The sequence below is a fragment of the Thunnus maccoyii genome, chromosome 17 (assembly GCF_910596095.1).
Source record: "Thunnus maccoyii chromosome 17, fThuMac1.1, whole genome shotgun sequence".
In the NCBI taxonomy this organism is placed as follows: Eukaryota; Metazoa; Chordata; class Actinopteri; order Scombriformes; family Scombridae; genus Thunnus; species Thunnus maccoyii.
The window spans coordinates 5,712,632-5,739,925 of NC_056549.1; the positions used below are offsets into that span (position 1 = coordinate 5,712,632).

The 27,294-nt window shown below is 38.4% G+C and overlaps 2 protein-coding genes across 2 annotated transcripts in view; both read left to right on the top strand.

Annotated features, from left to right (window-relative positions):
• The window catches only part of asap2b (ArfGAP with SH3 domain, ankyrin repeat and PH domain 2b), a 34,772-nt gene extending 21,717 nt beyond the window's left edge, over window positions 1-13,055 (top strand). Inside the window, exons 12-28 of the mRNA XM_042391163.1 lie at window positions 1,762-1,849; window positions 1,952-2,000; window positions 2,082-2,248; window positions 3,660-3,793; window positions 4,769-4,863; window positions 4,998-5,187; window positions 5,807-5,892; window positions 6,455-6,570; window positions 6,764-6,831; window positions 7,462-7,569; window positions 7,652-7,886; window positions 8,752-8,859; window positions 9,260-9,554; window positions 10,491-10,549; window positions 10,678-10,742; window positions 11,348-11,467; window positions 12,519-13,055. Coding sequence (XP_042247097.1) covers window positions 1,762-1,849; window positions 1,952-2,000; window positions 2,082-2,248; window positions 3,660-3,793; window positions 4,769-4,863; window positions 4,998-5,187; window positions 5,807-5,892; window positions 6,455-6,570; window positions 6,764-6,831; window positions 7,462-7,569; window positions 7,652-7,886; window positions 8,752-8,859; window positions 9,260-9,554; window positions 10,491-10,549; window positions 10,678-10,742; window positions 11,348-11,467; window positions 12,519-12,593 — 2,058 coding nt within the window. The 3' untranslated portion in view covers window positions 12,594-13,055. The remainder of the gene's footprint in view (window positions 1-1,761; window positions 1,850-1,951; window positions 2,001-2,081; window positions 2,249-3,659; window positions 3,794-4,768; window positions 4,864-4,997; window positions 5,188-5,806; window positions 5,893-6,454; window positions 6,571-6,763; window positions 6,832-7,461; window positions 7,570-7,651; window positions 7,887-8,751; window positions 8,860-9,259; window positions 9,555-10,490; window positions 10,550-10,677; window positions 10,743-11,347; window positions 11,468-12,518) is intronic.
• A 2,307-nt stretch (window positions 13,056-15,362) lies between these two features.
• On the top strand, window positions 15,363-26,382 carry LOC121882947 (cleavage and polyadenylation specificity factor subunit 3-like). The gene is made up of 18 exons (XM_042391497.1): window positions 15,363-15,572; window positions 16,305-16,368; window positions 16,529-16,626; window positions 17,059-17,187; window positions 17,345-17,522; window positions 17,626-17,715; window positions 18,464-18,614; window positions 19,784-19,959; window positions 20,046-20,204; window positions 20,869-21,015; window positions 21,561-21,713; window positions 22,252-22,360; window positions 22,641-22,739; window positions 23,894-23,988; window positions 24,139-24,226; window positions 24,325-24,391; window positions 24,734-24,830; window positions 26,037-26,382. Exons 1-18 carry the CDS (start codon window positions 15,502-15,504, stop codon window positions 26,124-26,126), a joined length of 2,061 nt encoding a protein of 686 aa, XP_042247431.1. The 5' UTR covers window positions 15,363-15,501; the 3' UTR covers window positions 26,127-26,382.
• Window positions 26,383-27,294: the final 912 nt, after the last annotated feature.

The window sequence follows — 27,294 nt, forward strand, 5'->3', positions numbered from 1 at the left end:
GCTCTCCTTGTATATTTCATCTGGTGTCTTTGTTTTTTATTTATTCTGATTGCATTTTATTTTATTTTATTTCATTTCTTTGATTGTGAAGCACTTTGTGACCGGTGTTTGTGAAAGGTTCTATATAAATAAACTTTGCTTGCTTGCTTGCTTGCATGTCCACTAAAAAGTCTCCATATGGCGGCCAGGGAAACGTTTATTTTATTTTATTTTTTTTTATTTAGCTTCTTATTATTTTTTTCCTTCTTCTGTTTTTTTTCATTTTGAAGTTTTTACACGAAGAGTCAAACGGCCGATCAGGACAGAGCAAGAAGCAGAGGAAGAGAAAGAGGAGGAGAAGGAAGAGCATAAGAAAAAGGATAACAGAGAGAAGGGTGGGAAGAGGATGAGCTTTGATTTAAATCTGACACTGATAGATCATGAAGAGGGAGGGAGGGGGGGTTACTTATATAAAACGTTATTAATCCTCACACTGAGCTCACTTTCAACCTCTCTCCTGCTTCAGCTCTCAGAATCTTTAATAACATGAAATAACGAGCTACATGCTAACATCATGCTTAACACGCACAAAGTAACAATGCTGATGTTGCACAGGTTTAATGTTCACAATCTTATTAGCATGTTAGCATGCTAATTATTATCACAAACTCCCAAGGAGTGTCCAGGGCCTTTATTTACTTCAGTGACAGAGAAGCAGGCCTTTATATCCAATATCTGCTGTTCCCCAGTTGATACAAACTTAATTTTATTAATTTAGTATATTTATTTAGAACTGCTTTAGTGTATGATTAATGGACTATTTTGTGCTTTTAGTGTCTTTTTTTTAAAAAGTTGATGATGTTTTTTTAACTTGTGTGTCTTTGAGTATCTTGAAAAACCGTCTATAAATAAAATCTATTATTATTATTATTATTATTATGTCAATTTCCACAGCACTAATTCCATCAGTACAATAATAATCATGTCAGGCGTTCAACTTTGCCTTTTTCCCTGACCAATTTTCAGCTACCATGAATACCTACCTACATATTTCAATGAAAAATGTTTTTTCTTATTGTTGTATTGTGTGTGTGTGTGTGTGTGTGTGTGTGTGTGTGTGTGTGTGTGTGTGTGTGTGTGTGAGTTGTTGCTAAATCATACATAATTACAAGAACTTTCAATGACCTATGAAAAAGCGCTGCCTACAGTCTTTGTCTGTGTGCCGAAGGGCGGACTTCTCTGCGCCCGGTGGCGGTATGTGTGTGGTATGTTCGGCTTTTCCTGGTGGCCCCTGATTGGTTGTCACCACACACTGAAAATAACTGGATCTGGGGTGGAAAATTTACACCCAAGAAATGTTGCCAGATTGGGCGATTTTCTATTAAGATAACAAGGCAGGCAAAACATACACGGATCGTTGCGATAATGTGGTGATAATTATAAAGTGAAAGCAGTTGCTAAGGGGCTACCAGCTGCTGAGTACAGCAAAGAAGAAATTACTGGCAGTATTTACAGTCTGAAAACATTATTCCTGTTAAAAATAGAAAGTCTCAGCAGAGTGGTTAATATAACATGGTGTAATGATGGATTTAATGTTGTAAAAATGAACATTATACTGAATTTACAATCTGATGGAAAATTTGTTGAGACATTTCAGTTTGGGCCAAAGTTGGGGACAGGACCTACGTTACCGTCCCAAGAGCCTTTGGATGTCTATATTAGTCAAGTTCTGTATGACTTCTTGCTGCCGTCTCACCCTCCTGTCCTCTCGTTGTCTCTCAGGCTAACAGACCTCCAGCCAAACTCAACCTGCTCACCTGTCAGGTGAAGAGAAACCCAGACGAGAAGAAGAGCTTCGATCTGTTCTCACGTAAGCTGCAGACACGTCCCGCTCTCCTGTCCTAGAAAAAATGTATCTAATGTCGATACAGAACTACTTTGTGTCTCATTTCTTTTCTGTTTCATCCCTCAGACGACAGAACTTATCATTTCCAAGCTGAGGATGAAGCCGAGTGTCAGATGTAAGTAGTTTGACCTGCAGTTCAGCCTCTGACCTCCTTTTTTTTTTTCTATATCTAATCTAATGTTTTTGTGTTTTTCAGCTGGGTGTCGGTGCTGCAGAACAGTAAAGAGGAGGCGTTGAACATGGCGTTTAAAGGAGACCAAGATGAAGGAGAGAACAACATTGTTCAGGAGCTGACCAAAGCCATCGTAGGAGAGGTGAAGAGGATGAGCGGCAACGACAGCTGCTGCGACTGTGGAGCTGCTAGTAAGTAATACTGCTACTGCTACTCTACTACTGCTGTTAGTAAATGGTACATGAACTGTACTTGTATAGCGCCTTTCTAGTCTTCTGACCACTCAAAGCACTTTTAAAGTGCTTTTAACACTACAAATCACATTCACCCATTCACACACTAATGGCACAGCCATCAGAAGCAATTTGGGGTTCAGTATCTTGCCCAAGGACACTTCGACATGCAGAATGTATGAGCCCAGAATCAAACCGGTTAGTGGACGACCTGCTCTACCTCCTGAGCCACAGTCGCAATACTACTGCTGGTAGTACTGCGGCTTCTGTTGTCACTACTACTGCTGCTTCTACTACAGCAGTTGCTACTACTGTTACTACTGCTGCTACTGCAAATGTTTTTATTGCTACAGGTTGCTCCACCTGCCTTTACTACCAGTACGGGGACTACTAGTACTGCTGTTGCTGATGCCGTTGCTACTGCTTCTACTGCCACACTTTCTACTACTACTATTACTAGTACTATTAATGCTGCTGCTTCTACTACTGCTACTGCTGCTGCCAGTACTACTTCTACTACTGTGACTAGCCTTTGATAGTCCTGCTACTGCTATTATTTCCACATTGTTTCTGTCGCTACTATTACTGCTAATGCTACTCCTGCAACTCCCACCATTACTGCTGCTACAGCTACTGCTACTCCTGCTACATAGATTACTGCTACAACTACTACTACTACTACTTCAAGTGGTGCTAATTGCACACCTGCATCTCCCATTGTTAGTGCTCGTGTTGCTACTGTTTCTACTCCCACTACTATTACTACTACTGTTATTAGTAGTAACTGTACTGCTATTTTTAGTTTTATGATAAATACTGCTACTACTACATGTAATACTACTAATAATAATGACAACAGTACATGATGAGTGTTGGAATTTGTGATGAATTAAATGAACACACCATCAGTTCTGCTAAAGTCAGAGCTCAATAACAACTTGTTAATAGATTAAAGAAGTGACTGAGGTCACCTGTTACCTGGTGTTTACTTTTACTCGAGCTGCAGAGACATGTGCATTCCTCAGCTGTTGGTCCTGCCGGTCAGATGAGTTTCAGAAGGAAGAAACTACAGTAGAGTTTCACTGTAGAGTCGCTTCTGCAAGAAGTTCACAGTTTCAGCCGAGCCGTCTGTCAGCAGCTGGATTTGTTGGGTGAAGTGTTGATGAATGAAATCTCCACCTGGTCTCCATCTGTGTCTGTATCAGAGCCTCAAATACCTCAGATACAGGCACTAAATCAGGACACCAGTAACGATCAATACAGAAATCTTTAAAGGCCTCAGCTTCTGAATATGAAGAACAGGATCCTGTGATGTCACATAGGCTAAAGAGCTAAAACCACCAACCACCATCTTGCTTGTCCCCGTCAGGTCCCACCTGGCTGTCCACCAACCTCGGGGTGCTGATCTGCATCGAGTGTTCGGGGATCCACAGGGAGATGGGGGTCCACTACTCCAGGATCCAGAGTCTGGACCTGGATGTCCTGGGAACCTCCGAGCTGCTGGTGAGTCCACTTCACTGTCGCCAGATGAGTAACGGAAATCAGAGCGATGAAGAGAAAATAAGAGTTTTGTGTTTGTTGGTTTTTAAATGTTTTATTAATTTGTGTTTTTCTACAACAGTGTCAGAAATGTATTTTAAAAAAAGAAAAGGAGATTTCAACAATGAAGTTAAAATATTTTGAGAAAAAAATTATTAATTTCAAGATTAAAATTGAAAATTTACAAGAAAAAGTCCAAATATTTCGACAAAAAAGTATTTTTAGAAGAAAGTTCACATTTTCATTTGACTTTCTGTTCTCAAACCTTTTCAATGTAATATTGTGACTTTATTATCAAGACTTTTGTCTTGTTAATTTTTTACCAAAATATTACACCTTTTTTTCTCAGAATATTACAACTTTTTCTCAAAACATCATTACTTAATTCTTGAAATATCATATTTTTTTCTGTTTTTCCACCTTCTAGTTCATTTTAGATCTTTGTTTTTGTTTTTTCCAGTTCAGTTTGTAGCTTTTCATCATGTAACTGAATATACTGTATATTTAATTAATATGCTACAATTATTAGTTTAAATTGTTTAGAATTTATCATTTAACATTTATAAAATTTACCATGTGTTTTAGTAATTTATTTAAAAATGTAACATTTTCCGTAGTATGAACATAAATATATACATAAATAAATTATAAATGTAAAATTAAGAAAGACTGATTTAAGAAATACACTTTTTAAACCCACATTTAAAAATGAAATTATAAATTAATTTCCAGTAGCATGGACCTCAATATATCTGCTGTGTTTTGCACTGAGGAGCATTTAAAGAGATTTTCAGAGTAAATACATGTAGCAGGATTGTTGTATTGGATGTTTCAATGTGTCCACACAGACGAGTCAGAGCTGCTTGTGGAACAAAAACAAAGCATGAGGATGTGAGTGTTTTGTTTGTGGCTCAGGATGTTGATGATGTTGTGTTTTAGTTGGCTAAGAACGTGGGAAATGCCAACTTCAACGAGATCATGGAGGCCGACCTGTCAGCGCAGGATGTAACCAAACCTGATCCGAGCAGTGACATGTGAGTGACAGCCACACACCTCCTTCTCCTCCCTCCTCTGTTTTACTCTTTGTACTCAGACTTTCATGAAGGTAAAGTGAAACTTAGTGGAGAAAAACAAATGTAAGAAGTGATGGTTGGTTGTTGGTTTCCAGGCAGATGAGGAAGGACTACATCACGGCGAAGTACACGGAGAAGCGCTTCGCCCAGAAGCGATGTGCTGACGCTGCGTCCAGGCTGCAGGTTCTGTACGAGGCCGTCAGGAACAGAAACATCCTGTCGCTCATCCAGGTCTACGCCGAGGGGGTGGACCTGATGGAGGCCAGCCCACAGCCCAACGAACACGTAGGACAACACACATGGCTTTAATTAACTGTGGTTACACACATACTGTACATAGTGTGGTAATACATAAAGAACAGCAAAACAGAAGTTTAAAAAAGTGAGGAAATATAAGGAAAGGTTGTTTTTAATTTTGCATGTTTTATTTATAATTTTTAACATTTAGCTCACTGAAAGAAAAAAAAAAAACGTAAACCCCCAGCTACCCAATACACCCCCTTAAAATTAGACCACAAAAACACTGAGAAAAGAAAAAAAAAAAAAAAAAGATAAATTAATAAATTATGTGACCGCGACTACACTGCTTTTTGTAAGACGTCAAAAGCCAAAAAGGTTGGAAACCACTGGTTTCATCTTTAACAATTTGTTGTATTTTAAAAGCTTGTTATATTATCCATTATGTCAAATCTTCATCTGAAATGTATCTAAAGCTCTCAAATAAATGTAGTGGAGTGGAAGAATAAAGTAGCATCACATGGACATACTCAAGTACAAGTACCTCAAAATTGTACTTGAGTACAGTACTTTCCACCACTGTTCAGTATGTTGAATTTTCCATCATTCCATTTAAGTGAGTCTTGTTATTGTTGTTGTACTGAAAGTGTGTTTCTGTTTCTGTCAGGAACCTGGAGAGACAGTGCTCCACCTGGCGGTCCGTATGGTCGACAGAAACTCCCTCCACATCGTCGACTTCCTCGCCCAAAACAGGTAACAGCTGCAGTGTAAACTTGATGATGAATTGTATCTCCAGTTTAAGTGATTTACATGTTCTCACTTAATTTCAACTATCAGTTATTCCTGAGAAGATGGCATTTTGGGAGACATAAACTTTTTACCTTGTAGTTGTTGTTTTTTTTAACTGGACAGTTTCTGATTGACTTTTCTTCACCATTGTCAGAATCATCCAAAATATATATAGTGTTAAAATCCTGCTGACTGCAAACACGACTGCACTGCTGTGTTGTTTTATTAGAACAATAGCAGGCGAGGAGAGAAAGTAAAAGGTCACACCAGGAAATGGTACAATGAAGTTCATCCACATGTCTTCACAATATGTGGTGCTAAATGTTTGGTGATGTAGTGACTAGGTTGACCATATATTTTAAATGCTGTTGTGACAATGTTGCAACAGCAGCAGTGTAGAGCTGCAGTTTATACAGACACTGAGTATGTTACAGTGGGCCTGACTTGTCAGGGGTTAGTGTGTGGTGAATGCAGCGTGTCCTCACATCAATAGTGATCCTAACCTGTGTGTGTGTTTGTGTTTCAGTGGGAACCTGGACAAGCAGACGACCAAAGGAAGCACAGCGCTGCACTACTGTTGTCTGACCGACAACAGCGAATGTCTCAAACTGCTGCTGAGAGGAAAAGCTTCAGTTTCCATCAGTAAGAACACAAACAGACGATACTGATGAACAACATTTAAGTCTTTATAAGCCACAAGAACCTGGTTTGTGTTCTGGTATTTAGTCACAACTAGGAGACTGACATGAGCGTCTGAAAAATATAATGTGAACATGGCATTATTCACATTAAAGGTGGCAATATGTTTGCTTCATTCATAAATTTGTCTCCACAGCAAACGAAGCCGGAGAGACGCCGCTGGACATCGCCAAACGTCTCCGACACACTCAGTGTGAAGAACTGGTGAGACTTTCTGAAAGACAGAACTCTTTGTTTTATTTATCTCATCAGCACAGAAGCTACAATTAGCTTTATGACCTTAAATTTTATATTTTATATGTTAAATTTGACAAAACTCAAATTAGCTTAATCACACTGATCTTAATTATTTAAGGGTTAGCTAAAGATACGCTAAGATATAATTTAACCTTACAAATTACACAAACTTGACTTTAATGGTAAAGTGAAGTAAATTAAGGAAAGATAGGATAAATAAAGCTAACTATGCTAAGCTAAGCTAAATACAAAAAAGACGTAAAGTAATCATTAAAATGAAATGAACTAAACTTCAAAAAACTGACAGACTGACATTTGTTTAGCAGGGACGTTCATTCTTGACCTTTTGCAACAGCATGTGTGACAAAATAATCTCTGCTCTGGAAAAGTTTTCAGAGATTTTTTTTGTCACAGATTTTTGCTGTTACTTGTTACAACACAAAGTTTTTTGTCTTTTAACTATTTCAATGTTTTTATTCATTTTTTAAGATTTTTATTTCTCCAACTATTTTGCTGTTTTTATTGTATTATTATTATTATTATTAGCTTGTCAGTCATATTTAAAGCACTTTTAATTCACCTGTGTTTGTGTTTCAGTTGACTCAGGCTCAGACAGGAAAGTTTAACGTCCACGTCCATGTTGAGTATGAGTGGCGTCTCCAAAACGAGGACCTAGATGAGAGCGAGGACGAGATGGAGGACAAGGTGAGTAGTTTTATCTGACGCTGCATCACACAGTTAGACATGTTCATGATCTTCAACGGTGGGTTTTCTGTGTGTCCTGCAGCCCATCCCTAACCGGCGTGAGGAGCGTCCGGTCAGCTGCTTCGTATCAGGCAGCGGCTCCATGCAGTCCAACCTGGCGGTGTTGGCACGTGACGCCGCCAGCATGGCGCGGGACAAGCAGAGACCTCAGGTGCCCAGCATGATGATCAACAACGAGACCTACGGCACCATGATGGACTTCAACCTGCCGCCGCCGGGCCCAACACCTCCGCTGCCGCCCAGAGGACCACACAGAGGTCAGACACTGTGGAAAGCATTTTGTATCTGTGATCCTGATTATGAAATGCAGTTTACAAGATTGTCAACAGGGCTCAAATCATCAGCTGTAGCAGACATATAGAGTTGTGTGTCATCTGCATAGCGGTGGAAACCGATTTCATGTTTTTGGAGCCAAATTTCAGCATGTACAGGCAGAAAATAATGAGGCCCAGGATTGAACCTTGAGGCACACCAGAAGAAATATTTACCCCATTTTACAGTATTATGTAGGGAGAAACGGGGCTGTGACATGCAATAAAGATCCCCATCTGGTATCAAACCAGGGACGTTGTGATTACATGCGTCTTAGACCACTAGCCGTCTGGGACACCCCAAATGTTACGTCCCTACATGGGGACCCGGAGACAGTACTGGAACAAAAGAACAACAAAGTAGTTGATGAAATAACAGTAACTGTGTGTTATTTATCAAGATTCAAGAAACTTTATTGTTTGTCACATAGTAACAGAAATTCCTCTTTGACACAGCTCAATCAAAGATAAAGTTAACAATAACAAAGTAGAAACAGTAAAAACATCACAGTAGAATAAGTCATGAAATGTTACTATTTACTATTTACATTAACTAAAAAGGTTCTCTAAATGTGGGAGGAACAGGATAAACTATAAAAAATGAATAAAAAATAACTTGGCCTAACTAACTCCTCTATTTAAGATAAAAACAAACAAAATACCTAACTAACTTATCTACAAAAAGTCTGAAAAAACATTACAGTGGGGGTACAAACCAGGTTGCCTTGCCTTAAGTTCTGAGCAAAACTTGTCTATTTTATTTGGAATAAAACAATGACGAGCTGAGACGTGTGAATCTGTGTCCATGCAGGAGGACCAGGACACGGCAAATCTGCTGCCATGGACACTGTAGGAAGACAGCGATCGTCCTCCGACCCCCCGAACCCGCACACCCCCGAGAGAAACGCCTCCATGTACGGTGAGTGTCACTTCCTGTCTGCTTAAATTAACACAAATAAAACTTCCAGCAAAGTGTTAGAAGCTGAAACGACAGAAACAGCATCAACAGTGAAGCACATCATGATCACAGTGTCAAATGTGCAATCTGTGTATTTAAAGTACAAGTTCACATTTTTTGAAGTCTATTTTAAGTCTTTTTAATTTCAATTAAAATATTAAATAAATATTGTTTGGACTCTGGTCACCAGTATAAAACTGAGTCACTGTTCTGACTCCAGACTGATGATGTGACACGTGATAATTTTATTGTTTTCTCATCGTGGGACAAACATCTTATTTACTTTTTTTTAACTTTTTGTTGTGTTTTATTGATTTTAAGTCTACTGGTTAAATAAATCCAATGGTCCCTCTTCTCCCAGTACTCCCAGGAGCCCCTCCTCCTCCGCCTCCTCCTCCTCCTCCAGTAAACAAGAGGTCCAGCACGTTGGAGACCAAGACCCTGTCAGCCAAGAACACCCCCCTCCCTCCTCTGCCTCCTCCCTCAGCAGCAGGACCCCCTTCCGTCCCTCCGGTTGTCCCAGTACCTCCAGTCCCTACACCGTCCTCCATCCCACCACCACCTCCCCACAAAGCTCCAACCCTCCCCCCGCCCGTCCCCGGCCACCAGCCAAGCAGACCGCTGGGACCCAAGCCATCACCCAAATCACCCAGTGGGTACGTACTGGGCTGTACTACTTTGTACTGGCCGTCACCAGGCAGGACTGGTCAGTAGTAATCTCTGCTGGTCTGTACTAGTGTGTACTTGTTTGTATTTTGTCAGTACTGGTCTGTAGTTTTGCTGTCACTTTTTGAAAAAGTCAAGTTGGAACAAATTCAAACTAAAAAGTAATTTGTGTGAATTATTTCAAACTCAACCCGTTAACTGTAATGTGAGATACAGTTTACTGTCGTCGGCGTATAAAGAGAGCGATGTCAGCGGTCAGAGAGCGTCTCATCGTTCAGTACAGTCTTTATATTTTACTGTGTGGTGTCATGAAACTGTATTACGAGTGTTGAGGTTGCACTGTGACAAACCGGGTTGTAGAGTTGACGTTGCTCCGTTAGTTTGATGCCTCCGCTGCCTCACCTGTGTGTTAAACCAGCTGCTGAGTTCTCAGATTTGTTGTCGTTGTAGAATAAGGCAGCAAAGTTGGCAAACAGTCTGAACTTTGTTGGTAATTTTGCCGTCTACGGTGTAAAAAACACTTCCACACACTGTCTTTCAGATTCTTCTGTGTCATGATTATTTGATCAGCACGGCTTTGCTCGCTGGTGTCCTCCGTTTTTTATTTATTAATATGTTTCCTGATGAGGTCAAAGAGCGACGGGTCGAGCTGAGAGTGAATTTTAAGAACAGTTTCTGCTGGATCAAAAGGCAAATTACTTCAGACGGTCTGTTGTCATTATAGACTGTAAATTTTAAATCAGAACAGGCTGTTACAGTTTGAATTTTTCCCCACGTACGAACAACAGTTTGAATTTGGAACAAAAAGTGACAGCCCCAGTCCGTATTGGTCTGTACTGGTCTGTACTGGTCAAATTCAATGAGAATCAGTGTGTTTGATTAAAAGTTTTTACAGTCTCAGTTGACTTTATTTGGTCTGATTTCAGATCAGGGAAGAGTCCTCCACAGAGACCGCCTCTTAGGACTGGATCTGTGGATAAACGAGGTATACACACACACACACACACACACACACACACACAGATATGATTTGTATGATCCAGCCCAAAATAATTATAATAATTATATAACTCTATGGGATTGTTCATAATCCTTTTTTTTTGTTCCCTGTAGGTTCTCAGGCCAAATCCCCCCACAGTTCTGGTCCTCCAACACCCAAACCCAGAACCGCCGTCATTGTAAGTCCTCAAACACAAAACCAGCACTAACGGAGGTGCAGCAGAAACACAGATATCCTCTTTTACCGTTGTCTTCATTTCTTCTTTCTGCATTAAGTTAAAGTTGAGGTTCACTTCACCCTCAGAAACAAGATCCAATATATCTAAATCTGCTCATTCCAGTAATGGAAAAACATTTAGCTATTTGTTAATGCAGCAATCCTTTGATGAATCGATTAGTTGATCGACAGAAAATTAATCACCAACTATTTTGATAATTGATTAATCGTTTTGAGACTCATTGAGACCCAGACTCATTTTCTGGTTTCTTTAGTCGTCTATGACAGTAAACTAATCTTTGGGTTGTGGACTGCTGGTCATGACAAAACAAGACAAAACATTTTAGGTTGCATCTTGGGTTTTGGGAAATGATGATCAACATTTTTAACTATTTTCTGACATTTTATAGACCAGACAACTAATCAATTAATCAAAGAGTAATCTGTAGATTAATTGATAATGAAAATAATCGTTAGTTGCAGCACTAATATAATCGAACGTCTTTTAACCAACCAAACCTGAACTGTATGTACGGTATGAATAAATAAATGTGTTTGTGTGTGTAGAAGCAGAAGCCTCAGAGGGTTAAAGCCATCTACAACTGTAAAGCTGATAATCCAGATGAGCTGACGTTCGAAGAGGGAGAGGTGATCGTGGTGGAGGGGGAGGAGGACAGCGAGTGGTGGGTGAGTAGTTAGCTTAGCTTCGCACAGATACTGGAAGCAGGGAAACGCTGATTATTGATGTGTAAATATGAACCATGTCAAGTCTTTTTGTACAGCAGACGTGGAAGAAGTACTTGGATACTTTACTTAAGTAAAAGTACCAATACAGCAATGTAAAAATGCTCCATTACAAGTAAAAGTCCTGTATGAAAAATCCTACTACAGTAAAAGTACATAAGTATTATGAGCTTGATGTAGTTAAAGTATTGCAGTAAAAGTAGTGGTTTGGTTCTTCTGACTGATATATTATTATATATGACATCATTAGATTATTAATACTGAAGCATCAGTGTTAGAGCAGCATGTTACTGTTGTAGCTGCTGGAGGTGGAGCTAGTTTACACTACTTTATATACAGTTAGCTAGTTTAGTCCAGTGGTTCCCAACCTAGGGGTCAGGCCCCTCCAAAGGGTCACCAGATAAATCTGAGGGGTCGTGAGATGATTAATGGGAGAGGAAAGAAGAGAAAACAAAGTTCTGATACACAAATCTGTTTTCAGTTTTTGGACTTTTTCTCTAATCTTTGATTTTTGGTGAAATATTGGATCATTTGAACATTTATTGAAATGAAACCATGTGAGAGGTTTAGAGGGAAAAATCACTATTTGGTGGAGCTGTTAACAACTCATAGACATGTGAAATGTGACCCCGACTACACACTGCTTTTTGTAAGACGTCAAAAGCCAAAAAGGTTGGAAACCACTGGTTTCATCTTTAACAATGTGTTGTATTTTAAAAGCTTGTTATATTATCCATTGTGTCAAATCTTCATCTGAAAAGTAACTAAAGCTGTCAAATAAATGTAGTGGAGTAGAAAGTACAATATTTCCCTCTGAAATGTAGTGGAGTGGAAGTATAAAGTAGCATCACATGGAAATACTCAAGTATAGTACAAGTACCTCAAAACTGTACCACTGTGCGGTAGAGTCCAGAGATCTGGAGGATGGAGAGGAGGAGGTGGTTGAGATGTGATGCTAATCTAATTTGTGACTTTCCTCTCTGCTGTGTTTAAGGTTGGTTACATCGAAGGAGAGCCAACCAGACGAGGAGTGTTTCCCACCACGTTCGTTCACTTCATCACAGAGTGACGTCACACCTTGTCACTGCTCACTTCCTGTTGTTCACCAGCAAGACAAAGACTCAAAGAGACCCTCCTCTGGATCGGCTGGGAAACTCAGAGCTGCAGCTCGACCGGAAACCAAAACAAAACACAGACTGCCAGCTCCATTCACACTTTTCCTCCTCCGTCTTTACAAACTCATGTTGTTGTTGTCTGTGATTTGTTCAAACCTGCAGAACTTTATTTAAATTCTAGAGGAAATCCCAACGTTTCCAAAGATACTAAATCTGTCAGGCTGAACTTTGGGGAAATAAATGAAATAAAAACACAACAAAGAGCTGCAACAACGTGATGCAGAATATTTATAACACTGTCAGACAGAGTAGGAAAACTTTAGAGCTACTATGGTGGAAATTTAAAGGACAGTTTCACAATGTAAGTGATGGAGGACAAAATCCACAGTCCTCCTTCTGCGCAAAAATGTATTTAAAAGTTTATCTGAAGCTAATATGAAGCTTGAGTGTCCAAATGAGTCAAATCTAGTAGATATCTTTCAACGTTTCAGTCTTTTTAGTGCCTCTTTTTAAGGAAACACTGTCCGAGGAAACACAAAGAGGGAATTTGATGCTAAAAAGACTGTAAATGTGTCAGATATCCACTTGATATGACTAACTCAGACTGCTGAAACCTCATATAAGCTTCACATCAACTTTTAAATGCATTTTTGAACACAATGATGGGTTTTATCCCACATCACTTACATTGAAAGCACATTTGAAGGGGATCTTCTAATATCCAGTATGAACAGGAGGAATGATTACAGCGAGGAAAAACCTCTTTTACTGTACATATGGACGCCTGACAAGAAACACTTGAGAAATTGTGTCATTTCTGTCCTGGATGAAAGTTGATGATGAGTCGTGTGAGCAACGTGGTGCTCCTTGATCTCTCTGTGAGACTCGTCCACTGACAGAAATAATGGTTTAAAAAAATCTGTTTTAGCAGAATCATCCAAAATCAATGTTCTCTCTGGTGATTTAGGGTTGCTCAGAATGACAGTTTGTTTAATTTTTTGGGAGGCATTTCATGTCTCTATTATAGCGACAGGAAACAAGAGATGCAACAGTCATGTGACATGCATTTTTTTGACTCGATGAACTTGTAAGTTGGCTGTTATCATACAGTGTTTAGGAGCCTTCAATTCAAACATGAACAGAACTTGAATTGAGATCTTCTGCTCTGACGGTGATGTTCAGAGCTAAATTAGAGACTTAAGTAAAGACAAAATATCTTAATAACAACCTTCAGTTCCTGCTATGTGTGTGTTTGTGTGATTTTTAACTGAGCAAAACAATCCCGCATCAGCTGCTGAATTGCTTCTGTGGAGAAAAACAAACTCAGGAATCAACACAACAAACAGGAGGCTGAATGTTTGGAGAGAACAGTCCAGCACAGGAGGAGGGTTACATTAAGTTTTTATTGACAGGAAAAGGTCAGAGGTCAAGAGACAGTCCAGGTGTCAAACCTGTGACGTTACAGCTTCTCTTCAGCCCAGAAATATTCCAACTCATCAACAGAAGAGATGAAGCACAGAAATCTGTGTTGTCTTTGTATAAATGTGTTCACGTTTATGACTCAGGTTTGGAAACACAGACGGACGGAAACATGATGTTTATCGTTATTTTTAACATGTTGGCTGAAGAGTCGCTGCGAGTTTATCTGAGAGATTTAACTGGAAGGTAAAATGTGAAATTCCACTTTGATTTCATTGTATTCTCATGTTCTTATTGAGCACAGTGTCATTAAAACATTTGAAACGACTCCTTTAACACTCAGAAACTCTGTATTTATGTTCTTTAAATGAACTGTTCTGATGCTACAAAGAAAGACGTCTTCTTTCTCTTTTGATCTCCCATAATACATAAACATTTCATTCTTTTCCCATCTCCGCCATCTTTTTATTTCTTCTCTTCTTCCTTTATTCTTTCCTTCCTCTGTTTTTCTTTAAGGCTGCAAATAATGATTATTTTCTTTATCCAAGGTCCAAAGTGAAGTCTTCAAATGTCTGGTTTTTGTCTGACCAAAAGTCCAAAAGATGATCAGTTGATGATATAATATTTTTTATTTATATTCACTTTTTAAAACACAAAGTTAACATGCCTCATGGAATCAAAATAATAAATGTTTTATTTTGACATTTCAGAATAAATAGGGATAAAACAGCATTTTATTTTCAACGTATCAGGATTACACTTAATTAAAATCAATGAAAAGTACAAAGAAAAGAAAAGAAAAGAAAAAATCACCAAAGAACATTTACTTTAAATGATTTGGTTGGTTATCCAGTGGTGTCGGTAGCTTCATGTGGTCTCATGTTATGGAAGCTGGCAGGAAAATATAAAAAAGGCTGAAAACTAAGGAGGAAGATAAAAGAATAGAACTTCAAAACTCTAAATTATGACTAATAGCACATAAATCTGACCTCCTAAATTGAAATGATGACGTAATATCTTATAATTAGTCTCACAATCAAGATATTTTAAGAATTCTCATTATTCATGGATTTGAAACTTCTTCCATAAATCTGAGACTGTGGTTCACACTCCCAACATAATGCACCTTGCAGGTTGACTTTCTTTATGTTTATGTATCATTATCATTATTATTATCCTGTGAAAAGTTAATGTATGATTTTATTTGTTTAACGAGACATTAAGACAGACATTCAGACGGAAAAGTACGCTGGTTAAAACAGAAAAACAGAAGTAAAATCACACGGAACCAAAGCACAACTACTCGCAGAACACGGAGAGATTTTAGCGCGAGCAGGAAGTGACGTAGTAAACAAAGCTTCCGCGCGAGTAGCATCAAAGCTAGCAAAGTTATGAGTTAATTTTTTTCTTTGTTAAACACCTGTCGGGTTTATTAAAGTAAACATGGCAGCGAAACGTAAATGTGACAGCACGGTTCCTGCGGAGGAAAGCGACCAGCTGCTCATCCGCCCGCTGTGAGTTTAATCACGGATGTTTTTTAACCAGCGAGCCGCTCGCAAACTAAACTCCATTCAGAAAGTTCCTCATTTAAGAGTTTTTATTGTTAAAAAACGCAAATACAGAGTTAAACTTGACTTTTTAAGAGTTTTAACGAATCCTTACAGGTCACTCTTCACTTCGGCATCAACCAGATGTAACAATTAGCTTTAATAAATAAAGGTTTTAAACTTATTATAACAACTGCTGTTATCTTCCACCAACATGCGTTTGTTAATTAACAGACATCAAGTGCTTCTCAGTGGATCCTATATAAATTCAGAATTGATTATCTGATTGATTAGTGAAATTATATGTACGTTATTGTTCGGGTCGGTAATGTATACATATAGTTATTATATATACGTTTTGAAAAGTTAAATAAATCAAACATGTAACAGTTTTGGTTCCTGAAGATGCTCTCAGCCTCCTGCGAGGGTTTAGGAGTCAGTCGTTAATTTAACATCATCTTTAAGAGTTTTTCAGGTTTGACGCTTTTGGGAAAAAAAACCTCTTAAACTGAAGAAAGTTCGTAAGATGGATTTGACGGTCATCTTAGGCTTTAAGATGCTTTTGGGAAACGAAGCCCTGGATGTAAGTCAGATGTTAGTCAGACATGAGATTGAACGTGTGTGTGTGTGTGTGTGTGTGTGTGTGTGTGTGTGTGTGTGTGTGTGTGTGTGTGTGTGTGTGTGTGTGTGTGTACACAGAGGAGCAGGACAGGAGGTTGGACGATCCTGCATCATCCTGGAGTTCAAGGGGCGAAAAATCATGGTAACACTTCTTCCTTTGTTTTGTCCTTCATCACATCAGATGTAAACCTGAAAGTCTGCCTGTTTGCAGAGTGTGTAAAACATTTGTGTGTGTGTGTGTGTGTGTGTGTGTGTGTGTGTGTGTGTGTGTGTGTGTGTGTGTGTGTGTTCTCGTCGTTCAGCTGGACTGTGGGATCCATCCTGGTCTGGAGGGAATGGACGCTCTGCCGTACATCGACCTGATCGATCCGGCTGAGATCGACCTGCTGCTCATCAGCCAGTGAGTTCAGCTCATCTGACAGATATACACAACCTCTAACCCCTGAATATGAATAAACAACACACAGAATGAACATAAACGTGAACAAATGACACTGACATTAATTCATTCTCTTGCTACATTTTGTCCAAATTAAAGATTCAAAGCTATTTTAATTTAAACTGACTGATATGAGTTATGAAAGTTTTTGGTTACACTTATGAAGTTTTGTCTGATGTAACTGAGGAACACGATTCACTGCTTTGAACATCATGTTATATGTGACTTTATAGACAATTCAACAGATTATGGTAATATATGTAGAAAAAATATCAGAAAAATATTTGTATTCATATTGTGAAACAGATTGAAACTACATTTCCCAGCTTTAGTGAACACACTCACAGACAAACATATAACTCCTGGTTGAAACGTTTCCACTTCCTCCCTCAGCTTCCATCTGGACCACTGTGGAGCTCTGCCCTGGTTCCTGCAGAAGACCAGCTTTAAAGGACGCACCTTCATGACGCACGCCACCAAGGCCATCTACCGCTGGCTGCTGTCTGACTACGTCAAAGTCAGGTAGGAGCCGTCAAAATATCAGGAGTGATGTCTAACGATTTTCTATACTCTTCTTATTGTCAGCGAATCTCAGGAAAAATATAGAAATAATCTGAATGATCGTTTAAAAGTATCTGCAGAGACGTTCGGGTTCAGTGAAGGTGAATTGTCGTTGCAGTAACATCTCAGCGGACGACATGCTGTACACAGAGACCGACCTGGAGGAGAGCATGGAGAAGATCGAGACCATCAACTTCCACGAGGTGAAGGAAGTAGCCGGCATCAAGTTCTGGTGTTACCACGCCGGCCACGTCCTGGGAGCCGCCATGTTCATGATCGAGATCGCTGGCGTCAAGGTAACACGCGCTGGTCACATGATTTATCAGTGTTTTCTTATTTCTAAAATGCTTATAGATAAATACTTTGTGTGTGTGTGTGTGTGTGTGTGTGTGTGTGTAGTTGTTGTACACAGGAGATTTCTCCCGTCAGGAGGACCGACATCTGATGGCAGCAGAGATTCCCAGTGTTAAACCAGACATCCTCATCACCGTCAGTACTTTGACTTTTCATACTTTAAGTACATTTACATGATAACACCTAAATAAAACCTCATCTGCAGGACTTTTACTTATAATTGAGTATTTATACTGTGCACTGTGGTATTTATACGTATGCTGTTTTACATACTTATATGTAAATGTAAACTACGTCGTCCAGATGTTCCCGCTTTACATCTGTGCTGCAGTAGCTCAGTTTTTCCTCCAATAAGAAAAACCATCAACAGAAACATTTCTCAGCATTACATTAAGTCTGGTTTTATTCCTCCGTCCCTCTTCTGTCTGTGTCTCAGCTCAGTGGTTCCTACTGAAGATGTAGATATTTAAAAACACCTCACAAATATATAGTTTCACTGTTAAACTAGACATTTGAGCAGGTAGACGGAGCTCCAAGCAGCCGACACAACCGGCCGCATCGATTGGGAAGCTGTGAGAAAAATGCCTCACAAATATGTTATAAAACAGCTGGTCAGTGTAGTTTTTAACAAACAAACAGGACAAAATAGTGCATTTGTTGGGGACTATTTTCAGCGGTGGATGGATCCATATTTGGTGATTTAATGAGTATTTCTGGCAGCAGGACAGTGTGTGTGGTGATGGAGTCAAAATATAAACATATCAGGCTCTAGACAAGACTTTTAATTAGATCAGTTCATAGTTTGTTTGTTTTTTTTGTCACCAGACTTGTACCTGAAAAATTTGTGAAATTCTGCGTCTGTCTTGTCTTGTCTGTCTGTCAGGAGTCGACCTACGGGACTCACATCCATGAGAAGCGGGAGGAGAGGGAGGCTCGTTTCTGCAACACCGTCCACGACATTGTGAACAGAGAGGGTCGCTGTCTGATCCCCGTCTTCGCTCTGGGACGAGCTCAGGAGCTGCTGCTCATCCTGGGTGAGACGACACTCACACCGAGTCCCAAATCCAGACTCAGAACTAATCCTAAACAGGTTTTGAGTCTGTTGTGTGTTCGTACTGGGAAACTGAAACAGTCACTCAAACCGGATAAAATGCTTATTAGATATAGTGGATTTTTGAGTGAGCTGTGGGTGGAGGTCACTGCACATGTAGAGAGCAGCGTTACGTGTCTCGTAGCGTCCAGCTGCTGAAATATGATAAAGAGAAGAAGAAAAACAGAGGAGGGAACAGCTGGAAAACATCATGTGATGATCTGACATCCACTGCTGGAGGTTTTATATTATTTTTGAGACTTTTCATAGGTTTCAATTGTTGTTTACTAACTGTAAACAAACAGTTAACTATGATGAGTAATATTTACTGAGTGGAATTAGTTTGTGTTTTTTCTCTTTCTCTTTATGTGAAAGGTCATAAAGTCACAGCCGAATACAAAATGCTAAAAATAGTCCCTCAAAGTGTTTAAGCTCCATATGTTTAGTTGAAGGCGGTAAACAAGTATCCCAGCATGCATTTCAAATCAAGTAGCAGTGATGATAAAAGACACTTAAATCCACCTTAAAGTAAATGTTATAATATTTAACTCTTATTGTGTTTAGAGAATTCTTGCAGCAGATTTTAAATATGTGGCCGATTAATCAAAACAACGTCTGCATGGAAATTTGCTCCAATATTTTCAAAGTTAAAACACTTTTATATATTTTTTTTTTTTTTTCCTCTTCTCTCTTTTTTTTTCCCTTTTTAGTTTATACGTCGACTTTAGAAAAACATTTCATTCATTGGTTTTTCGTGTCAGACGACCCCCTTCAAAATTAGATGTTGCACCAAACCTCAAATTCAATTTCAAATAATTTGCAGAGGAAGCCGGAGTGAAACGTTCAAAAGCTCCAGAACAGCGAGAAGAAATGTGTTAATCTCAAATTTCAGTTTCCTCAAATTAAATGATTCATTTTGTGATAATAGTTTAATTTATGTGCTTGAAAAAAATCTTCTTCTCTGCTCAAAATGTCTCAGAATTAAAACCTTAACTCACCTCTGACCCGATCTTAAAATCCTACATATACAGTATATTTACTATGTGTACTGTGAGTATAATAAGTGAGTATAATAAGTACTAAGTGTATATTTATACTGTGTGTGTGATCTAGACGAGTACTGGCAGAACCACCCGGAGCTCCACGACATCCCGATCTACTACGCCTCGTCTCTGGCCAGGAAGTGCATGGCGGTCTACCAGACCTACATCAACGCCATGAACGACAAGATCCGCAAAGCCATCAACATCAACAACCCCTTTGTCTTCAAACACATCAGCAACCTGAAGGTCAGCGAGCGCGTTTTTATCCCGTCTGATTGTTGAATTAATGATCTGTGTTTAGTGTTATTTACATTGTTAATTCGTCGTTTTAGAGCATGGATCACTTTGACGACATCGGTCCCAGTGTGGTGATGGCGTCTCCTGGTATGATGCAGAGCGGTTTGTCCAGAGAGCTGTTCGAGAGCTGGTGCACCGACAAGCGTAACGGCGTCATCATCGCCGGATACTGTGTGGAGGGAACGCTCGCCAAGGTGAGCTCAGCCCCTCGGACCCAAGATCGTAATGTCCACCGGGGGGGGGCGATTTCATGTTTCCGTTAATTATTTAAGTAATTATATATATAAATATTCTCCAATCACAGACTTTTCTTCTGTTCACTGTTTTATATCACTGTGAAGTGAATCTCGTTGGGTTTTAAACTGTTTGCTGCACAAAACAAGACATCTGAAGACGTCACCTGACACTCTGGAAGATTCTTACTGTCATTTTTCACTAATCTGATATTTTATAGATCAAGTGATTCATCAATAAATGATCAATAATTAATATAAGTGCAGTGAATTGCTTACACATAACCTTAAAAGCATTAATCAGGCTTTAGTTACAATAAACTAATATTGTAGATATAATATAAACTAAAAACATCATCAAGTGATGAACGTGTTGTTGCAAATACATCATTTATATGACTAATTTTAATATTTATTCAAATTTCTTTCTAATTTGTTAAAATCACTGAAGGTTTCAACTTCTAAAAGTAAGTTTTGTTGAGTAAATTTGTCCTAAAATATAAAACGTAAACTGCACGTTTCACATTTTCACAAAACAATGTAAAAAACACTGAATGAGAGATTGTACTTAGATACAGAGGCTATACAGGAAGTGATGTCATAACTTTGTGTGTGCATGTCTCAGCACATCATGACGGAGCCTGACGAGATCGCCACCATGTCGGGTCAGAAGCTTCCTCTGAAGATGTCGGTGGACTACATCTCCTTCTCCGCTCACACCGACTACCAGCAGACCAGCGAGTTCATCCGAGCGCTCAAACCTCCTCACGTGGTGCGTAAATGTTTTATTTTAAAAAGTCCTTCATATAATAACGGAGATAAAAAAGTTGTAAATTTTAAGAATGTCTGAGAAAAAAGTGATAATTAAAGAAAATGTTTTATTTTAATATATAATATTATATAATAATTATTTTAATAATAATTAATAATTTAATAATAATGTCTGACTTTATTCTCAATCTCTGATTTTTTTTTTTATTTACACATGATTTCTTTATTTGTTTTATTTCTCTTAAACAAATTTAGTTTTTTTTCTTGTTTTTTCCTGTGCAGCGATGTTGCAGATACAGTTACATTATTAATTGTAAATTTCTTTTATTTTGGCGGGGAAGTATCAACTATAGAGTATTGAAAATATGAACAATTAACAGTAAATTACGTTTGATATGTTGATGCTGTTTACATTTGTTAAAGTGTTAAATGTAATATAAACATGTTAATATGCTAATAATAATAATAATAACTGTAAGCATGTGAACATTAACATCAGGCTCCATAAAGCTTCGTGTGTTTGATGTGTTTCTCTGTCGTGTTCAGATTCTGGTCCACGGCGAACAGAACGAGATGGCTCGTCTGAAGGCGGCTCTGATCCGCGAGTACGAAGACAACGACGAGGTCGACATCGAAGTCCACAACCCGAGAAACACCGAAGCCGTCACGCTCAACTTCAGAGGAGAGAAACTCGCAAAGGTTCCTGAAGATTCTCGTCAATCAGAATTTAAACTTAATCGATCAGTCATTCAGTCTATAGATGTTAGAAAATGGTGAAAAATGTTGATCACTGTTTCCTAAAGAACAAGATGACGTCTTACAATGAGTTTACTGTCACAGAGGACGAAAGAAACCAGAAAATATTCACATTTAAGAAGCTGGAACCAGAGAAATTTGACTTTTTTTTTCTTAAAAATGATTCAAAATGATTAATCAATTATCAAAATAGTTGCCGATTAATTGAATAGTTAACTAACTGATTAATCGACTAATCGTTGATGCTTTAATTATTACTTATTTACAAATTGCTTCACATAAAATAATAAAAATAACAAATTAGAAACTTTATTTTCTGAGAATCTTTATAAAATGACATGAACGATCCAAACATGAAGATAAAATATTGTAAACTTGATAATCAACAGTGTTTATTATATTTTAATGAGCTGCCAGGTATGATGTGTGTGTGTGTGTGTTGTTGTTGAGCCCTGTTAACTCCCAGCATGCTTTGCTGCAGGTGATGGGCTCTCTGGCTGATAAGAAGTGCGTTCAGGGTCAGCGGGTCTCCGGGATCCTCGTCAAACGAAACTTCAACTATCACATCCTGACGCCCGGCGACCTCTCCAGTCAGTACCTGAGTGTGTGTGTGTGTGTGTGTGTGTGTGTGTTTATTGTTGTTTATTGTTTACTGAATTCATTCTTGATAATATCTAACACTAACAGATATCGTGTGTCCGCTCTCCTCACAGGAGAAAAATGTCTTTTTTTAGTTTTCGTCTCTTAATAAGATTTGTTGTCTTCCTGCTTCTCGGTGTCCCTGAACGCATCCCTGTGTGTTGCGTTCAGGTTCCCTGGTTTTTCCTCGTTGTTTCCTAACTCGGTGTTTGTCTTCCTCTCTTTGTTCAGACTACACAGATCTGTGTATGAGCACGGTGACTCAGAGTCAGGCGATCCCCTACAGCGGACCCATCTCGCTGCTGGTCAGCCAGCTGCGAAGCCTCGCAGGTGAGTCCAGCAGACCTGAAACCTCACCTGCACCTCACAAGCCTCTGTTTCTTTACTGGATGAGAACAGTTACGCTCTGGAGGATTTGCAACTCAGGCTGCAATGAACAATTATTTTTATTATCGAATAATTTTCAGATTTATAGATTAATGGTTTGGTCTATCAATCTTTACTTCACTTTACTTCTTTTCACTTTAATGTCAACGTGACCGAAGTCGGTGTGATGTGTTTGCTGTAGAGGACAGAAGAAAACGCTCAGTAATCACTATCCAACTATATAAACATATATACAGCACGCATAACATATTTACACAATAAATAATAATCACAACATTTCCAGACAGTGAAGAGCTGCATGTGACAAACTGAGATGAAGATGAAGGAATTAAGAATTAAAAGTTCTTATTGCAGCAGCAGATGGATCGTGGACACTTTATTATTTTATGAAAGATTATATAAATAAGAGACATTTAAGTTAAGAAGAGTTTTGACTGTTCAAGATATTAAAGCCAATACAATGAAATAGAAACCTGAAACCTTGTAGGTAGAACAGTTGTTGCTTTATGTCTGTAACCTCTGGCGTACCGTCCATGTGTGTTTGTATTTGGTCGTTTTGTTTTTGTTTTTTCTTTTGTAATTAAAATGTAATTTTTTTCTGTTTTTAAACCAAAAACCCAAAATATTCAGTTTAATATTCACTTAAAACAAAGAAAACATACAAATATTCCATTTGAGATGCTGAAACCTTTTTTTTTGTTGACATTTTTGCTTTAAAAAGAAGAAATTATTAACGGATTATCAGATTTGTTCAAGATTTACTTTATTTGTCCCCGTGGGGAAATCACTTTCAGGTTGTTTTTTTTTTTTAACCAGCAGCATCACATTCATGGACGCTGATCTTTCATTTCCTGGTGTTTAGAGTCCTGAGATGATTAATTAATTTTCAGTTGATCAACTAATCGTTTCAGCTTTATTTGAAACCTTGATGAAAACTCAAAAATGTTCTAAAATCATTTCTACCTTTTAACATTTCTCTCCTCTGTGTTATTTTATCCTGTAAATCTGTTTGACAGCAGTAACGTCCAGTAATGCTGCAGCTACAGCGTTAAATCTAATCTGATGCTCATGTTTTGTGTGTGTGTGTGTGTTTGCAGGAGACGTGGAGCAGGTGGACGGAGCGGAGAAGATCACCATCAAGATCTTTAAGAGCATCACTCTGGTCCATGAAGCCGGCATGGTGCTGCTGGAGGTCAGAGTCACGTTTCTCACGTTTCTGAAGTCAGTCAGTCAGTCTGTAGATATTTTAGGATGCGGTCGCAGGTAACGATGTTGACACACTCAGTGAACTGTTGTAATATCAGGTTTAAATGGAGTTTGTTTTTTTTGTTTTTGTCCTCAGTGGATCGCAAACCCGCTCAACGACATGTACGCCGACGCCGTCGCTACGGTGGTCCTGGAGGTCCAGTCCAACCCCAACGCACAGAAATGTAAGAACACACACACACACACACACACTGCTGCAGATTTACATCTATACTGTATATATAGTGCAGTGATTAACAGAAAGGCTCTTTGTTTGTTTCAGTTCTTGAAGGCAAACGTGAAACCTTCGACATGGACGTGTTCGTGGAGAGACTGGTGCTCATGCTGCAGTGAGTAAACTTCACTCACATGTTTGTTTTATTTGTGTTCAGCAGAAATATCAGAAAACTGTTTGTTTTTTTTTACCTGTAACAACCAGATGTTTTCCTAAGCTCCGCCCACCTGGCACTCCCCGCATTTTAAAACAAACAAACCTTTTGTAAGAGAGATTTCGAACAGGGAAATGATAAGAGATTATTAAAATATATATTGTAAAACTTTAGATGAAAATTTTTCTTGCATTCAGTCACTTAAATTTAATTTATTCTCAAAATAGCTTTAAAAAACTTGAATGAAGCGATGTAAACAAACGTACTGGCAGACTAACTTGAATATTGGTGTTTGTGTTGCAGCGACATGTTCGGAGACGACTGCGTGAATTTCAAAGACGGTAAAAACATGAGCGTGACGGTGGACGGAGTCACCGCGTCCGTCGACCCAGAAACCAGAGTGAGTACGAAAACTGAGCAGAGTGAGACCTCCCGAGAGTGTTTATGTTTGATTTCCTGTGTTTTAAACTGTCCTAAAAGCTTTTTTTTTCAGCTTTATTCATTCAGGAAAGATCACAACAGGACATTTAATTTACAGAAAACGATCATCACACACACTTGATTCCAGCAGGGACTCTTGTTTCATGTCGTACTCATCTCTTCCTGTTTGCCTCTTCACTGCCCGCCATCCAATAAAGGCAAAAAAATGACAAAAATAATCTTTAAAATACACAATAAGTAAGACAATCACATATATTATGAAAAAATATCATTTAATTAATGTAATTAAACTTAAAGACGTTTTTTAACAAACGCAAAAAGTTTATTACACAACAGAAATTGTGAAAATGAATGAAACATTATGAGACAACTATTGTTTAATCCTGAGGGGATGTTCCAATTAATTTTCATTTATTTAATTTTCATTTATTTATTTATTTATTTGACAGGAACAGTACTCATTAATCAACAAAAATAACTAAATCAGCCAGTGTTAAGTCACGGTGTCATTTTCAACCTAAAATTAGAATAAAATGACATAAATTTCATGGTGCGCAACATAATTAATACACACACATCCACCAATCAAACAACACGATACAGAGAAGTTATTGATAATACATACTGAGTAAGTTAAGTTAAAAAACACGTCAGAGGAAAATGTTTGTATGGTGGCCTTTTTAGGACATTTCAATCTGGACTCTACTTTCATCTGACAGCTTTAAATTAAGTGTGTTAGCATGCTAACGTTAATGCTAACATACCTACAGTAAGCAAGTTATCAACTACTGTATGTTAATTAATCAGTCGTGTTATTCTGTATTTTAGTTATTGTCATTAAATCTCATGTAGAATCAAACCACCAACATGTTTGTCCGTCCCTCAATACCTTCCTACTTCCCTACTCTGCATCTCTCAGCTTGAAGCTCATTGGTTCCTACTGACGACGTAAATCCTTAAAAACATATCAGTTTTATTTTTAAACTAAACGTGCAGGCAGGTACATCGACGGGTCAAAGCAGCCGATAAAACTCTGAACATTTTATATAAATTAGCTCCGTTCCTGCTGATTTAAATTACTGCTGTATATAAAGTTTATTTGTCTGTCTGCTGGTGATGTCATCTCATCATGTGTGACCTTTGACCTCTGTGTCCTGACCTGCAGTCGGTGACGTGTGCAGAGGACGAGACTCTGCGGGAGATGGTGGAGGTCGCCGTTCATCGGCTCTACGACGCCCTCAGCCCCACCTTCTGACGGGCCACGCCCACTCTGTGATGTCATCAGCGGGGGACGGCGGTCTCCTCTCCGCTCTGTGGTTTGACGTCATTGTGTCCACAGAGAGATGATGATGACGATGATGATGATGAACTTTTTTTAACAAAGACGGACTCTTTGTTGGAAACACGATTCCAAAGGAATCTTCAGGACGGATCATGAGTTTCAGCTGATTGTTTTTCTACTTGAACTGTTTGAAAAGAATAAAATAAAATAAATTTCTTTGTAAACATTTGTTCAGTGAGAGTTTTGAGTCATTTTCCTCGAAGATAAATCTGATTCTACTGAACTTTATTGTTTCTAGTTGACGTTTTGACTTTAAGACTTTAACAAAGTAAAAAATTGACATTTTGCATCAACTGTTTGAAAACTTACCCCAGTTTTAGAACAGAAAGACTAATAATATTATACTATACTATTAATATACTATAACTATACTATTAATACTATTAATTATACCAACAGTATCAGGCATCAAAGTTCTTTCTTGTCCTTCGATAAAAGGAAGTTTAACAAAACTCATTTCTTCCAGAGCTTTGAATCGAATCAAAAGTAATGAAAATACATCTGACAAATAAAATAAAATGGAAAACGTATCAAATCTGATATCATAGCAGCTACTGAGGTCACATGTCGGTGTCAGCTGAATAAACTCCACTGATGAAAACTGTGATATGGTTAAAAGCTCTGGAAAATGCTAGTAAGTGGACTTTGAAAAGGGACAGTTTTGTCAAACTAACAAGATTAAGTGAGGCTGTAGTTGAGCTAAATGCTAAAATGCTAATGTTTACCATGTTCATCATCATAGTTTAGCATGTTAGCATGCTAATGTTTGCTAATTACCACTAAATAAAGTTTCTTCAACCCGCCTTCCTCCCTTTAAAAAGAGTAAAGAAAAGTTATTTCCATTCATCATTTTTTTAGAGTTTCAAGTGTATATTGTGTAGCAAACTAATACTGAAGAGCTGAAACAACTAATCAATTAGCTGACTGAAAATTAATCAGCAACTATTTTAATAATCCATTTATCTGAAGATTTGCTGCTTCTGTCTTTAGGTTTTAGACTTTAAGTCAGACAAAACAAGACATTTGAAAACGTAACTGTGATGGACGTATTATAAACCAAATAATAAATCAACAATAATCG

Bases quoted from the DNA above. Each gene is read 5' to 3' on its own strand.
- LOC121882947 (XM_042391497.1), top strand. From the start codon at position 15,502: ATGGCAGCGAAACGTAAATGTGACAGCACGGTTCCTGCGGAGGAAAGC. The intron at 21,714-22,251 runs GTTCCTGAAGAT...GCTTTGCTGCAG, and splicing joins GAGGAGAGAAACTCGCAAAG to GTGATGGGCTCTCTGGCTGA. The intron at 22,740-23,893 runs GTGAGTCCAGCA...GTGTGTTTGCAG, and splicing joins CCAGCTGCGAAGCCTCGCAG to GAGACGTGGAGCAGGTGGAC.